The sequence below is a fragment of the Rhipicephalus microplus genome, chromosome X (genome assembly GCF_043290135.1).
Source record: "Rhipicephalus microplus isolate Deutch F79 chromosome X, USDA_Rmic, whole genome shotgun sequence".
NCBI lineage: Eukaryota > Metazoa > Arthropoda > Arachnida > Ixodida > Ixodidae > Rhipicephalus > Rhipicephalus microplus.
In genome coordinates, this window is record NC_134710.1 from 234,252,147 (window position 1) to 234,269,006 (window position 16,860).

At 45.2% G+C, this 16,860-nt stretch overlaps 1 protein-coding gene across 1 annotated transcript in view; it reads right to left on the bottom strand.

Annotated features, from left to right (window-relative positions):
- Nucleotides 1–267: 267 nt before the first annotated feature.
- Nucleotides 268–16,860, bottom strand: part of Cad87A (cadherin 87A) — a 62,992-nt gene continuing 46,399 nt past the window's right edge. Inside the window, exons 30-45 of the mRNA XM_075878809.1 lie at nt 15,654–15,851; nt 15,138–15,251; nt 14,936–15,056; nt 14,394–14,533; nt 14,184–14,316; nt 13,087–13,379; nt 12,201–12,289; nt 12,006–12,092; nt 11,633–11,765; nt 10,369–10,493; nt 9,331–9,359; nt 9,206–9,239; nt 9,092–9,115; nt 8,931–8,955; nt 8,627–8,845; nt 268–624 (exon numbers count right to left, since the gene is read on the bottom strand). Of these exons, the coding sequence (XP_075734924.1) occupies nt 445–624; nt 8,627–8,845; nt 8,931–8,955; nt 9,092–9,115; nt 9,206–9,239; nt 9,331–9,359; nt 10,369–10,493; nt 11,633–11,765; nt 12,006–12,092; nt 12,201–12,289; nt 13,087–13,379; nt 14,184–14,316; nt 14,394–14,533; nt 14,936–15,056; nt 15,138–15,251; nt 15,654–15,851 (1,944 nt within the window). The 3' untranslated portion in view covers nt 268–444. The remainder of the gene's footprint in view (nt 625–8,626; nt 8,846–8,930; nt 8,956–9,091; nt 9,116–9,205; nt 9,240–9,330; nt 9,360–10,368; nt 10,494–11,632; nt 11,766–12,005; nt 12,093–12,200; nt 12,290–13,086; nt 13,380–14,183; nt 14,317–14,393; nt 14,534–14,935; nt 15,057–15,137; nt 15,252–15,653; nt 15,852–16,860) is intronic.

Genomic DNA, 16,860 nt, shown 5'->3' on the forward strand with positions numbered 1-16,860 from the left:
TTGGCCAGACGACGATCAGTGTCGCAGTGTGAAGGCACGAACAAACGTCCAACTCGCATATATATATATATATATATATATATATATATATATATATATATATATATATATATATATATATATATATATATATATATATATATATATATATATATATATATATATATATATATATATATATATATATATATATATATATATATATATATATATATATATATATATATATATATATATATATATATATATATATATATATATATATGATCGCACACAAAGCACCGGCATTACACACACTACTGGACTGATCACGCGCACTCACTCACACACAGATCCACACACGAAGGAAAGACGAAACATCTGCGTCTGGTGGATTCCATCAGCGGATCCCACTGAATCGGAGGGATGATAGCGTCGTCGGCAGCCGTAAGAATAAATATCGTCCTATAACAGCTCGGCCACTAGAACAGGCTCGTCGTTTTTGTGAGAGGAGCTCGCTTCTTGAAAGAGCCTCCCTTCCGTCGTAGGCGTGTTCTTGCCCGTGGGTCTGAATGTGCTGAACGGAGTGCTGTCGCCGGTGGGAGGACGGGCGTCGCTCGAGTGCAGCTCATGGTACTCGTGACCCTGCGAAGCAATAAAAAAAAAACGGCGGTTCTCTATGCGGGTTGCATTTGCGCCAAACTGTCTCGGCAATCGAAAATTGTCTTTGCCACAAAATTATTAGACAAGCTCTATCGGCAAAATGTGCATGACACTTATCGTTTTTAAAGACGATAGTCTTTCTTGGGGACCTTCGGCAGAAAAATTTTGGTCTGTCTGTCTGTTTGTCTGTACACTTGTCTGTTTGTTCACCCTTAACGGTACCGGGTAATCTGAACGGCACCACTGAAACCCCAAACGGCCAACCCCATCCGCAGCGCCCACCAATGTTGCTCAAGATGCAGCGTTCATACTTGTGTGATTGTCAATTAAAAATCAATCATTGCGAATATCTGAGGCACCATAACAACACGTATATATTCTGTATGTGCGTCTTTTACTATAAATGCATACATAATTAATATTAAGGACCGTAGCGTTTATCAGGCTGCGCTGACCATGACGCTTGCATGAAAAGGCGAGTGTATCTAACGCTTTGCTAAGACGGCACGGTGGTGGCACCTACCCGTCACCTTGCGTTCTACACCTTATTACCTCTGAGACGGACGCGCACGCCCGTCTCAGAGCCATACGCTTCGTTTTCCAAGAAAACGGCCAGACAGCGCTTATGTCTCACGTGTGACGTGACTGAATGAGCTCGTTCGCCTCCGCTACATGCTCGAGGCACTCTAACGCAGTGCCTCCAGAATACCATTCACCAATTTTCTTGTGCAGAACATCACATGAGTGTTTTGTTCACTCTCTCCACACGCAAGGCTATCGTCTTTCGACGACATTTGCAAATTAAGAAGCAGGTACGGGGCCATTTTTCTTTGCAGGCTGCTCGGTTCTTAGTATCTCACCCCACCTCAACCTCCAACATTTCTTTAAAAAAAGAAGTTAAACAGAAATATGTGGGATGGCTTGAAAACCCAGTTATAGTGACAGATTTTCTGGAGGTTTAAAACATGAAAACTGCACCCTTTCTTGAAAAAAACAAAAAAAATGGGATAATTCAGAGCAAAATAATAAAAAAGAAATGGCAATCATAAAATACCGACTGATATTTACGAAATGCTGTATTGTTTTTCTGCGCATTCGTTTGTAAACTAGCTTTCATGAATGATACTACAGTTGCATTATATGAAACTTGAATTTTGAAGTCATCGCGTAACACTATGACACTAATTTAAGCGAAATTTACTTGCTCATTTTTGAACGAACAGATTGCACTGTTTTTCTCGATCGCCGCTCATAAAACAAACAGGCCGACGAAATTGACGCTACCGCTGGCTGTCAAGTGGTCGCCTCCATATTATGCCAAAATGGGCGAACCACTATTGAGTTTTTACCAGCCCGCCAGGGCAGCGAGTAAAGAAAAAAGTGACAGAGAATTAAATTTTTACGGATTAATGTCAACGCGTTTAGTTTGATAGGTCGCATTTCCGTGGCAGGCTGATACAACATTTGAGAGCGGCAGTAGTGCTGGGAGTCAACGTTGTGTGGTTAAGCCCGATTGGCCCTCGCTAACGATCAGCAATGCTAGAATGATCTGACGAAAATGCACACATTACCTCTGGTAGCGCTTATTGCTCCTAAACGAAATGGTCTTGTGTTTCGCCTGTCTTCTTTGTTCTGGTTCGCTAAATCATCACCAACGTCTTTGGACCAAACGATATCCGCAAACATTGTCTACCCCGGTTTAAAAGCTTGCGCATAATACTAAGCATAGCGAACAGCATTGAAGCGAATGTATCGTTTCGCCTGGCTGCTTTATCGGTCGGTATCCTTCCGTTTTCTTCTCTATTAAGAACTAAGATAGCTATGAATCAAGAGACAATTGCCAAGGCACTTGCATTATGCTTCGTGCACTCCTTGACTGACACTAGAAGGTGAGTGCATAAGTAGTTATTGCGAGAGCAATTATATGGACACTCTCGGCGGTATTTTGCTGCTGGCATCGGCCTGGGCCGTGATTAACCGTATATGCATACGTATTTACATATACAGGGTGCTTCAAGAAATGTGTCCCATAATATAAAGAAATCAGGAAAAGGCACTATTTTATCGCTGTCCTTACAATTGCTTTTTTTATAGTGGCAGGCATCTTGAGAATTTTAAAGGTATTATTTGGACGGTAATCGGGAAAGTTAAAATAATTAACTTTTTAGTTAGTGGAGTTAGGTAGTTAAGTTAACGGGAGAATTGAAGTCCTTCATGCGAAACACTGATTGCCGCTTTGAGATTTCGGAAAAGCGGTGTATAGTATAAACGGCGAATCAATACACTTCTCCCCAAGTCTGCCACAAAACCAAAAACGTGGGTGAACGGGGAAGAACTGCGCCACTGTAACCGCTGTTTTGAACAGTGGCGTCATTGTAGTCGTCTTCTTGTTGCGCTCTTCGGTCCGTTGGTTTCGGTTTCGCCGTAAAATTTAGGAGAGTTTTAATCATTCGTAGTACTATTAGAGGCCGCTTTTCTGAAATCTCAAAGCGGCAATGGGTTTTTTGCACCAAGGACTTCACTTAGACTGTTTGACTTAACTGCCAAACTACACTAATTAAAAGTTAATTATTTACTTTCTAATTACCGTTCTCAATGATGTACTCAACCTTCTTAAGATACCTGCTGCTATAGTAAAGCCAACTGTGAAGACAGCGAGCAAATAGCGTATTTTGGTGATTTTTAAACCATATTGGACGCATTTCTTGAAACACCCTGTATCCAAATGGAAACGCAGAAAAAAAATCCATAAAACGACTCCGGTGAACGGAATAGAACGTCAGTGGCTCTTCACTGGCAGGGGAAGGGTGCGAAACGCCCAAGCAAAAAAGGCGTAGGTGTAAGTGTCACTAAATCCGGTCCCTAAAGAAGTCATTTTACATAACACAAAGTTTGGGTGTTATTGATTTACCAGCACATTCACTACCATAAATGTGCAAATACTGAATAATTGCGTATGTAAGATTGGTGAGTGTATATAGCTAGCAGCCCCGATAATACCAAAATCTGCAATATTACGTGACGAAAATCCGTGGCAACCATAGGCTGGAGCGCCAAAGTAGTATGAATAGATGAATGGATGCTATGAACGTCCCCTTTATAACGGGGCGGTGAATTGTGTGCCAACAGGATTGCAAGAAAAAAAAAGAAAAGAAAACTTTCTTTTTATGTTGAAATAATTTCTCATCTACTTTGAATAAATGGATTTTATTATAACAAAGAAAAAAACATATTTGTGTTCCATATCTCAGCCTCTTCTGGCAGAATGACCTCATTTACCCACTATTTCTGTCCTTTATCTCTACTTTTCTGCCACCTGTATTCTAACCGTCTCTCACATACTTCTATCGCAGACGTGTTCAGCTTTCCCTGTTTGTCCCTGAAACCCAAAGCCTATGTACGCTTCTACCCACTCGTATACCTAGGTGGACATCACCGCATTCAATTAGAACATGTTCCATCGTTTTCCTAACTCCCCACACGGCATATACATTGTTCCTCTTTATTGAATCTCGCTTTATGACTACGTGTTCAAAGGCAGCACGATCTCGCTTCGAACAGTAAAGCGCTTCCCCTTGAATTCTCATAAAACCTCTACCGCCTTACTTCGTTCTTGCCCTTTTAGTAGTTACTGAGAGCCGGCTTCTTTTCCATCGCTGTCATCCAATAAATCCTCTCCGTCTCTTTGACTTTTCGCTTAATGCTCCTTGTTACCACGTCTTCCACACTGCTGCCAGCCGTATATTTACTGGGGAGCCTCCTAGTTCTTTTTTCTCCGTTTTGTGTCCACACTCTTCTTACACAAATACCTTAACACCGTCCCTGCCCACCTACTCTCCTTCATTTTCCTAAGCCTCTCTTCAAATCTCATTTTGCTCTGAGCTTCCCTTACTTCAAAACCTGCCCATCCCATAACCCCTTTACAGCCTCGTTCATCGTCTTCCCGTGAGTGCCCAATGCAAGGCGTCCCACAGTCCTCTGATTTACATTCATTCCTGATTGCACCTCAGACTTCATGCACACCACTGAGTTCCCAAATGTAAGTCCTGGAACCAGTACGCCTTTCCACAGAACTCGAAGCACTTTGTACCTATTGTATTCCCTTAACGCTCTGTGCTTTATGAATGCAGCATTCCTCTTTTCCTTTGCTGCCGATGTTTTTTCCTGCGCCTCCGTATATCTATCTCACTTATTTACTCATACTCCGAGGTACTTGTACACGCCTACCCTCGGTATTTCTTGGCCCTGTATTGAGACCGCTTGGTCTTTGTCATCATTGATTACCATGAATACAATCCTGTTGCGCTAAATCCTAGTCCCAGAGCCTTGCCTTTCCTTTGGCATATTTTGGGCATTCAATAGGCACATGTACGCTCTTCACACATGCTCATCATCATGAGTGGTGGTCGTCATCATCTGTTGTGGGAACTTGGCTTGCCTGTTTTTTGTGCACTTGGTATGGTCGCTTCATCGTGTCTTGGGGGCCCAATAAAGGTCGCCTTCACCGTTGCGTCACAATATATCTGCCAGTCGCTGTATATCGTCTTGACTGTCCGCAAATAGGACAATATCGTCAGCATAAAATAGACCTGAAATCTTCTGATCTGCCATCGCGTCAGCCTGTTTGTGTGACAGATTAAAGCCAACGTTGCTACCTTCAAGTGCTTTTTCCATCCTCGCCATAATGAAAAGTAGCAGTGGCACCATCTTGTATGGCATTTATGTGAAAACATGCCACCTGTGCGACGCTGTTCGTGCCGCTACATCTCTTCTAGTTCACTGTACTTTTTAGTCGCTCCGCATTGCAGCTTCCATAGATACTAGCGCCAGAGTCCCCTCTAGTGTATATTTAGAAAACTCTGTGCTCCCAACGCAAGCTGCAGCCTGCAGCGCCAGCAGAGCGAAGTGTGTGGGGGAAGTCACGTGCTTTTGCATGGGAGTTGTGGGACTAGGGCACGCCGGCGTCTCGTGTTGTCTGCATCACCACTCGCATGAGCACGTTGTGGATAGCCGGCTGGAGTTCTGAATGTGCATTTTGATGCAGCTGTGTCACTTCAGAGATGATGCAACGTGTCAGCAGCCTACAGTGAGAGTCTATATTCACGGCTACGAGTTTATTATATATAGCTTGAGATCAGTGGCGTAACTAGGGGGGGGCAAGGGGGTACAAGTGCCCCGGGCGCCACTAGGGAGGGGGCGCCAAGCCGAGTCCTCGGGTTGGCGCCCCCTGGAAAGGTTGTCAATGTTTTTTTCCGTAAAACCGCCTGGAAGGGGGGAGGGGCGAGGTTGTAATGTACGACTGGAAGTGGGGATGGTGGTGAAGGAAAGGGTTGCCGCAATGGCTTTTGCATCGGGAAAAGGATCCTCTATTTTCATTTTGCTGCGCTACCTCCGTGCCTTCCCATGACCCTCGGCTAAGCTTTGTTTTGTGCTCCGCAGCACTGGGTTAGATGAGTTTCAGCGAACCCCACCAGCCTCCCAAACCACTTACTGAAAGCTTCCCTGAAACCAACCACGTACGTAAACAAAATAAAATAAAAAAGTTCGAATGCACCTTTTTTGAGTAAGAACAGAAAACTCCAACGAAATAGCCGATCGTCCAACGACTAATCGTCCACGCAGCGGCGGAAGGAAGGGCGAATATAATCCGTGACCTCGGCACCAAAGGCTAAACAAAGGCGTTTATTCGCAGAGTTCTCTGGAGGAAAGACGGAGAAAGCGTGACACGACGGCGACGTTTGTTGATTCCCTGCATCGCGGGCGCCAGCAAAGCAATAGAAGGGCGGGGGTCAACGTTTCCCACATGCCATCCACCGCCATGGGCAGGTTCATCCTTTGGCCCAAAGAACACGCACCTGCGAAAAAAGCGCAGAGCGTAGTGTACCCGACAGCATGTGCCGACTGCCCCGCTTCGTACGTTGGAGAAACCAAGAACTTCCCTGAAAGAATGCGGCCGCACAAGGATGACCTCCATCAATGGAACAGCGAACGGAGCGAAACGGCAGAACACTCCGACCAGTTTAACCCCCATACCAGACCCGAGGGCGCGGTGTCTAGCTGGTTGCTTTGTTTTGTACTCACCCTGCATTCCTTGGGATGCACAAATAGCGCGAAAGCTTAGGTACGAGAAACTTGGGCCTGGGAAGCGCCCGTGCCGTCAAGATTTTTGCAGTGTGGACTGGAAGAGAACAATGACGGGTAAGGGACTTCCGGAAGTTTGAATAAAAAAAGAAAAATACTATACAAAAACGCGGGCGTAGCTCATCGAAATCAGAACTGGTGGCCCTTGGCCTCCGAAATGGCCCGCCGCGCGCCAGTAGGCAATCGCGGAAGCCTACATTAGCGCTTTTAATGGGGGGGGGGGGCGCGGAAATTATCACGGGCATAATGAGGGGCGCGGAAATATATTTGCCCTGGGCGCCGTCCTATCTAGTTACGCCACTGCTTGAGATTGAAAGCGGTCGTTTTTGAAGCTCGTGACCACTTCTCCGAAAATTATTGGCACCACAGTTTCACTGTTTTTCTTTGGCACTGTGCTTGCGTGCCTCAGCGAAGGAAACCTATAATTCCAAGACAAGAACGGTAGCGTGTAAGGCTCTTAATGCGAGAGGCGGCAGTGAGCCGCTCCCGTGTATAACGGTCACAACTATCGGAAAGAAGTGCGTGGCCCACTGTTCTCACCGTTGCTTGCCAAGTGAAGAATCAGACGTGCCTGACATAGAAGGTGATTTATTGCTTGAATTATCGCTTCCTCTTAACGTTTTGCACGCAGTAACCTCATCTTTGGCCAAGTTTTTTTTTTCAATATGCTCGCAGTCGGCCGACCCACACGCTGCTGTGAACGTATCGTGACACACATGGCAAATGATGATTCGGAGGCACTTATTCTGACTAAATAGCTAGATAAATTAAATAAAAATTTACTGTTACAATATGTACAGTACACCCAACTTACGACATGTGCAGAAGAAAACAGCCTGTCGCGACGTGGCGATTATGCGGCTGATTCGCACCGTCGCTCTCTTGAATTCAGCGGATTAAACACGAAGTGCAAAACTGCAAGTGTATTGTAGATTCACAATATGAACCGTAATCAGGCTGCGAATGACCCACAGGTGCTATACAAGCGAGTATCGCACAATGCCACCTAGATAATTGGTGTCGCAGCACGTTTGCTTATATACAGCACAAAAGTTTTGCTTTTCTAGCTTGTCTATCAGATAGTGGCGGTGGTGCCGCCCGGATTGTCCGAATTACCACGCTCTAGCTGGCACCTGTTGCGCATGCGCGAGCCGCCGTAGCGAGCCCACCTTTGTGGCGACGACTCATTTATCCTTCCCTGCTTCTGACTTCACGAAATGTGACGTAACGGCCTCTCCTCAGTATAATTCCTCTTCCGTGGTCGTCGCCTCCACGAAGCGCCGCCTCCAAGGAGCGTGGTCCTTCCTGTGCGGTTGCTTATCAGACTCACAATTCGGGAGAGGACGAAGGTGACTTCGCACGCTGCCGCGGCCGCGCGTTTACGAAAGGAGCATGTTGATGACGCACGATGCAGGAAGAATTGTAAAAGTTGTTCGCGCTTGTCCTGCGTATACTTGTGCGCTCGTTTCGTACGTCTTTCTGTTTGAACATCGCGCCTTAAGTACCGAGCTACGACAGTTGTTAGTCCGCGCTCATCCTGTGTACGCTAATTTCGTGCGTGCTTTCTGCTTGAGGTGTGCGCTCCGAGTTTCGAGCTGCTTGCCGTTCTTAATGTGACTTTGCAATTTGTTACTGCTGCTGGAACAATGCACAATAAACGTTTCGACTACCTCTGTAAGGACACTTTTCACTTTCGTGTTATACCGATTCCTATATAGGGGGATCAACCATGTGATTTCTTTACTTCCTTGGTGCAGTGGACCGTGGTAGCACCATGGCGGTAGAGGAGCGAGCTAGGTAGCTAGTGAGCGAGTGAGTGAGAGGAAAATGCAATCGCGCTCACGTCTGAGGCATCCGGCTCGCGCTGCCTGCGCGACGAGGCCGTGGGCCGGTGGCCCGTGAGGGTGGAGTAGCCGTTGCGCGACTCGGCTCCCACGTGGCTGACACTGTTGCGCCGCAGCGTAGCATACACAGCGCTGCTCGTGTCGTCGTTGAAGTTGAAAGCGGCGATGTCCGCCTCCGTGGTCACCATGTTGTCAGGCGCCACGCTCATGCTCAGCTCCTGCAGGGCGCGCACAGAGTATGTGCGATGTGAGAGCAGCGCAAAAGCGGACATACACTGCAAGAACATTAGACGGGCTACTAACCTGTTCTTCATAGATCTTGAGCTTCCTACGGGAGCGGGCCAGAAAAGAGAAAAGTAGCAGCACAAATGAAAAATTGTGAGTTCGCCCAAGAGCGATGCAGGTAAATAAGAGAATGCAGAATGCAGGTTCACTCCTTCAAAGACAGTCTGCAAGGAACTTACTGTTCGGTCCATAGCGGATTCTCTCTGAAAAAACAACAACAAAAACAGACATCAGAATGGTGAATGCAGTTCTTCATGTTTTGCTAAGTATTGGCACAGGGATAAAATACTCACGTAGTAGTCACCGGGGGACTTTCGTCGTGCCGTACTGCATGTAAAAGAAACGTAAGCCACACAGTTCTTTTGTACCATTTTTTTTCTATTTAGTACACGAAAATTGAGCACTCCTTCATACGTACCTAAAGCTTCCTTGGCTTTGTAAGCGTACCTGAAAATAAATGTTTTTTTTTAAGTGGAAACAAGAGAAACAGTACCATATAGGATATGTCCTACAGCACAAATTGTATACCGCTTGTGCGTATGCTGCTTTTCATAAGTTTTTCTCACGCTTTCCTGTTGATGATATGGAAGGTTTAGCATCTCAAAACCACCATTTTATTATGTGAGACTCCTTAGTGTAGCACTCCGGAATTTTCGACTACCTGGGGTTCTTTAACGTGCACCCACATCTGACCACGCGGGCCTTCAGCATAACGCTTCTCTATTAGGCTTCGACAGTGTTTTTACCAAGTAAGTGAAGTATACAATTTATCGCGCTGAATCCCACACTTGCGTTCGTGTGAACAAAGTTTACGAACGGATGCGCTTTCCTCATCTGACGGAGTCATCCGTGAGACACAAATTTTCCCGAGCATATACTCCAGGCGTTGCCTTTTTCGCTTTGAAAGAGACGTTTACAGGGTTGGCCATACGTGTTAGAGGCGTTATATGCAGGGTGTTCCAAGAATTGTGTCTGAAAATCCTAAAACAAATAATGTTATAGCAAGTAGGATATTTGCTCGCTTCGTTCTTAATTACTTTTGTGTAGCAGCAGACTTTAAAATGATTTAAGATATCAAGTGCGAAAATAAAAGATAGAAATGAAATTAATTAACTTTTAATCAGGGGTGACAAAGTGGTCCAGTTGAGGAATCGAAACCCTTCGTAGGAAAAGCACATTGAGGCTTTCTTTTTTCCAAAAAAAGTGACGCCTTCAAAAAACGATCACGTTGAACACATGTGAACGTGACGTTCCGTAACCCGTGTAGAAGAAATCGTCTACATTCTCATGAGAGAATATTGTACACTGTGTTTCTCCCGTGAATTACTTTCCAATAGAAGCATATGGCAAAGGAAGTCATGGCATTGTAAACAGACTTCAGCAATTAGTTCAAATTTTGATTTTACCAAAATGGGAGCGAAATGATACAGGCAGCCAAGGAAGGCGTTCAGCTTACCAGGACTTCAAGCAGGTACAACAAACCATCATGGTTACGACGCCGACGAATATCACCACCAGCATCGCAATTAGCACAGCTAAGGCCAAATCAAATTCTTGTTTGCTGATGCCAACTCGGGCAGGCTGCAAAGCGGAGAAAGGCGTCAAACGAATTCTTTATTAGAAAGGTCAGTGTTTGCTTCCACAAACAGTAAGCTGGCCACCCTAATGCATGTTCATTTTCAAGTTAGGTAATAAAAAGGAATTGAAATCTAGAAAAAAATAAGGAAATCGATGTCCAACCCAACTAAAAGCTTGGCGTCACACACGCGCGCTTACACCACAGTTTTACAGATATAAACGAGACGTATTTGTAATCACGACCTCATACTATACAGCGTGTTTAAAAACTGCGCTTTATTATCTTAAAAGCTGCGAGAAAACCAACATTCGCTCGATGCTTTCATAGTTTTTCTAAGGCAGCACACATGTTATCTTGACTAGTTTAGATCTGGCATCAATTACAACTGTAATAAATACACTCTTTAGTTGGCCTGAAGAGGCCGGTTTTTCAGGTCAAACTGGAAAACTGGAGCCCTTCCTGCAAGAAGCCCGTCACCAGTGAAATTTCTAAAAAGCAGACGCTTGTTTGGACACCTCAGTGTTGACTGAAAGTTTTAAATGTCATTGCTGCAGTCCTCTTTTTGTTTCCGGGATCCACACGCGAATGCGACGTATACTTCATTTCAATCTTCCAGCCATCGCCACTGCGAAGTTTAGGTACTTTAGTGGAGAGGTTGCGTGATGAAGTATAAAAACGCCTACATTAAGGATGACTGTTGTCTGCTTGCGACCAGAATTTTGAGCGTCACGGATCAAAGCACGTAACATCTCGTTACACATATTCACACCACGGAATAGTTGGGCATACTGTGTTACTTCTATACGAGATAGCGCTTTACGTGAGAGGGTGCTGCCTGATTACGACAGCGAATGAGATGAACGCAAATGTCTCCGCTAATATTTACCGAATGTTGTACCAGCAAAAAGCTTTACAAATCCGCCAATTACCACACCCCTCTCCTTTAGGTCAGTGTCTTTGCGGGCAAATAACACGACACGCGTATTTTGTTGCTTTACATGAATATGCACTGCCTATAGTGAGATCAGCCGGCATAAAACGCATCATCACGTACTTTACAAACAAGAAGCGTGCCCCAGTACACACACGCAAAAATAAAAAAGAACAGGCAAGAAATAAAGGAGAACAATCATTTACTCACAAGAACATTGTGAATTTGCAGTTCTGGGTTTTGGAAGCGAACGAGCTTTATGTTGGAATCAACGGCGTCGAGTACTTCAGGCGTGTGGATTACACGGTCATTTTTGTCAAGAACGTGAATGTACAGGTCCGTCCTGCAGCAGAGAACACGCATCAATCAAAATTACGCAGAATACACTGCAAATTAAATTTCAATTTTTTATATAGTTGTCTATGCAATGTGACTGGTTCATCAAGTAAGACCGAAAATAAAACAATTATGGATGCCGGCATCTTCGCCTAAACGTCGTGTGTATGTTCCGGAGAAGGAGAGACTAGAGAGGCATAAATATGTGGGCCAGCACATGGAGGAAGGACATTTTCGTAGTGCTCACCAAGACTTCACTAGCTTCCCCTTGTCGCTCACGTGATATTTCAACTTGTCAATAACGACAGTTCCTCCAGTGGCATTAGAAAGAACACTGTGGAGGAAAAAAACATACAGGAGTAAATCATCATCGGAATAGAGTTTTCAACAAGGCACCGAGATGTAGCACCATGCACCGCCAATGCAGTAAAAATGTTCTTACGCTATGACACTCATTTGGTCCCTGTACACTTCTTCTGGAGGCTGGGCGATTATTACCCGCACTAGTTGTTCGGGTTCGTATATCCAGACCTTCGGGAGAAAAGGGAGATCATAGTTGCTTAAATATCACACTTTGCCACGTAGATTTAAATATACATGCATAACGAATCATGTACCAAGAACAAGTTCTGTCGGAAATTCGAAGGTTTGCTGTATTCTTTACGAGCCTAACCACGCCGGTGTATATACGAATCCTCTAAACAGCATTTAAATATTGCCATTTCAAAATAAAAAGGTGTTTATGCAGTAGATATGCCATCTGCCGTTGCGGTAATGTGTTTATGAATGAGGCATCGTAGCTGAATGTAATTATGGTTAATTAACCATTAAGATTCAAAGCCTATGGAGAGTTCATCGTTTATATAGTCTTTCGTATATTGACGCCAGCTCTTTGTGAAAGGCGTGTCACTTTTTGCATGTAAGAAAATTGTGTCATCCGCGAAACTGTGGCACCATGAATTCCCCGGTCTGAGAGCACGAAGAATGGAAACACGCGACTGTATAGGGCTCCTTTTGAGGGTGTGCGTTGCTGCCTCCATGTCCACACGTCACTGAGAGGCGGAAATAAGTGCTCGGCGGCCTCGTTGCGATCCTTAGTTCTGTACTCTGTGGACCTGTTCTTTATTCTGTGGCCCGTTCCATCGAAAGCACCGATCGCCGATTTATTTAGCACACTTGACACCGATGCGACGTGAGTAAGCCCTCCCACAAGATTCATTCTTCACGTCAGCTTCCACTGCTCCGTATAGAATGCATAACACGTGAAAATAATTTTTTCACTGCGAAAACAGGAGCCTTCACGCAGTTCTTTGCACGAGTACTCTCACCTTTAGCGTGGTACGTGCAGCGCGGTGCGGAGGGACTGTCTCCTTGGCCTCAAGGGCTACAGTGAAGCGCGCCTGGCTGTACTGGGCCATGGGGTGGGTAGCACACACACGGCCATCGGCAGACACGTTAAACGAGGCTGGTATGGGTCGGATGCCACCCGTTGAGCCAGGGAGGAACAGCGTCACGTGCTCGATGCGGTATGCGATGGCAGGGCCGTCTGACGTCTCCTCGTCCGGGTCCCGTGCCCGCACGGTGAATACCGTGTCTCCTTCCACGGCGGTGAAACGCAGCCCTGAAATTTATTGTTGCTATGCGTTTCATGCTTTCGGCGTGCTGATTACAACTTAACAAACACTAACTACGTGGTACCATGGCAAAGTTTCGGTCACCACGAAGGCTGAACAGAGCTGAAGAAAAAAAAAATAAAATTTCAGCAGCCGGACCTAAAACAACACCGAGTGATTTTCATTGAAGAGCATTGCCTCAAAGTTTTCCCAGGTGCGCTGAGAGCACACTACCCGGGATTTGGATTATTCGAGATCATGCACGAAAGCGCTCACGTAACAATACTTTTCTTTTCTTGAAGGAATATTCTTGCTGAACTAACTACTCGTCTCATTGGAAGCAACGCATGGATTTGTTTCAGAAAATCTTCGCTTGAAAGTCAATGTGCATGCTGTTTTCGCGAACGAATGAGGAGTATTTCGAATGTCAGAGGCAGCACTTTAAGTGTCGGTACAGTACCGCACTTAGTATATCGAAATGGCGCATCTGTTTTGCTATAAAACACTACAAGCATCTCGGATTGCGCTGTGCATGATCGAAAAAGTAAGTATTACCGTGATGATGTCAGGAATTCAGCCTAATTGCTTTAGATGGCTTGCGTCACAATTATAACCATCGACTTAAAAAATAAAAACAAACAAATGAAAGCAACCTACTATCACTCTTCTTTGCTCCGTTGCGCGAAATGCCTCCTTATGAATAAACTATACCCTGCCGAGTGAAGGTACGTGTATACGTTTGGCCCCGAAACGACAGTTGCCAAATTAGATCCAGCGTATACTATAGTGGCAGTTCTGCATTTTCAGTTTACCTGCGTAGTACGGGGCGTTTATAAACACGGGCGCGTTATCGTTCACGTCGTCTATGTGCACGTTGACAAGGGCCACCGTTCTGTCGGACTCGCTGTAGCTGCGTATGCTGGGCGGGAGGCCATCAGCTTGCCTCTGCAATGAAAGAGAAGCACGTCATGCGATCGTATGCGCTACACGTACCACTCGGCCAGGACACGACGCGCACTTACCGAGTACACGAGGAAATCGGGGTTGCTGGAAGCTTTCACCACCAGTTCGAACATGTCCTTGGACTCCCGGTCGAACGTGGCGTTTGAGTATATGATTCCCTGCATCTTGTCAATCGTAAACAGCATGTCCCAGTTTCCATCTGCGTAAAACACGGGCAGTACGGTTATCGAGTGCTAGTAAATCGCAAACACTGCGGTACACCAAAATTATCAGCATGAATGAAATTGCGAGTTTTCATTTCGCCCAAAGATGTCTTCGTACCGAGTGATGATCATATTTCTTAGCAACGCCATTGCAGGGACGAGGAACACACCAACACCTTTTTTTTTTTCTGAAGTTGATCCGCTACATGCTCAACTCCTGTCCTAATTTCTCATATGAAGGCTCGCAATTTACAAAAATCAATGAGAACCCCATCCCCAACAATCTGTTCAGGTGATACCGGGAAGAGATTTTTCTTCTCAAGCCGCAGGTCGGGAAGCAAGTGGAAGAGATAAATGCTTCGAGAGGAAGAATTTTAATTACGACGCAGAAGCCTCACCGATAATGTAATAGTAGACCATGGCATTTTCGCCGACATCTTGGTCAATAGCTGTCACTTTTCCAACGTGGAAACCGCTGCTTAAGTTCTCCTTGATGTGGAACACATAGGGTGTCGTAGACTGAAAAGGATAAATCAAAATAAAGAGCTCAGTAAGTGCTGAAATCAGCGATAGAGATCGGTGTTTGGATCAAAACGTCACCCGGGTGCGCGGGAATAGAGGTGCGTTGTCGTCGATATCCTTCAGCACGACGGTCAGGAACCGTAGCGTCTCAAATGGGGCTGGTGTGCCGTGGTCTTTGGCGACTAGCACCAACTGAAACATGCACAAGGAGTGATAATTTTTAAGTGTTTCCGTCACAAATAAGGGCAACTTACCATATCCCTATACCATCATACGTTCTGCAGTTAGTCAATATTCGAGAGGATTGTGGCAGTCACTTTGCGGTTGAGAAATGTTTGTTAGATTCAGTTACTATAGCGTGTCAATGGGAAGTGCACAAGCAACGTATGCTATATAGCCTCGCATCTGTTATTGGCACATCCAGAGAGCAGAGCAAATCATGCTTGGCGTTGCTTTGCGGACTCTGACTCTTTCTCAAACACATGCATATGTACCGACTTGTCCAGGTATATATATATACCTGGACAAGTCGTCAATACCCACTCAAGTTTGTAATGTACACGACTAGAGCTAACAAAGAAAGAAAGTGTTTACCTCGTAACGTGGCCTCAGCTCTCTGTCGAGGACGACTTTCGCTTGAATTTCTCCCGTGACTTCGTCGATAAGAAATTCGTCTGTTTCAGCGACGTTCCTGTCTCCTACTTTGAAGTAGTAGGAAATTCGGCCGTTGTCACCGTGGTCCTTGTCAGTGGCTTCCACTGTCATTATGATCTTATTAGAGTGGGTCTGATTCTGAAAAGGTGGGCAGGTATGTGTATTTGCTTCGAGACGACGAGAAAAAGGTCCGCACACGCCTCTGTCTACTGCCTTTTAGTTTTCATAGGTAAAAAAAGTGCGCTAATGCGTACCGGCAGATGTGTAGTGTGTTAACAGGTCACTTGTTGACAATTATTTTTATTTACTTTTTTTGTTGACATATATTTCAAGACCCAGAGAAAAATTGAGTTTAAGAATTGAGAAGCATTGCCTGTGGACAGCACGCACTGCTAAGTGACTGTGCAACATATACACGCAGTGAGGTGTAGTTTCACTATAAGCAAGGTAAATGGTGAAAGGGTTAAGATGGTGACATATGTAAGAACTGATGCATGGCTACTTGTAATAGACTCACTCTTTATTTCATTTTCACTCATAACTAGATCAAAAAGAGAAAATACACAGTACTAGAGCTGCGCCCCAATTGAAGATAAATACACCAGAACGTGCGACCACGGTATGTACTCGTTCATAAAGGTCAAATCGTGTGCAACTAATTCACCCCTATTTTATTGCAAGCTAACACGCTCAATTCTTAATGAAGTTATTCGGTGCGTTCTTTTCTTCCATATGAGGCTTTGTAACATGTAGTACACGGGCTGATCGTTGTCACCTCTGCATTTGTCCCTTGTTTAACGTCTTGCACTGCCCATACAGGGACACGACTGGTTCTAATCTTAAAAATAATATCTGGGGTTTTAGGTTGTTCCGAAATTACTATATGATTATGAGAGACGCCGTAGCAGAGGCCTGCGGGAATTTCGACCATCTGGTGTTCTTTGACGTGCCCTGACATTGCATGGCTCACGGGTCTCTCTCTAGCTACAGCATTTCGCCTCCATCAAAATATGACCACCGATATCAAACCCGCGACCTTCGGGTCAGCAGCCGAGAAGCGAAAGCGCCGCACCACCTCGGGGGACGCGACTGGTTTTCTTTCCGAATTTCGCAGTGTAGCCCAAATTACACACGTTCTTTTTTTTTG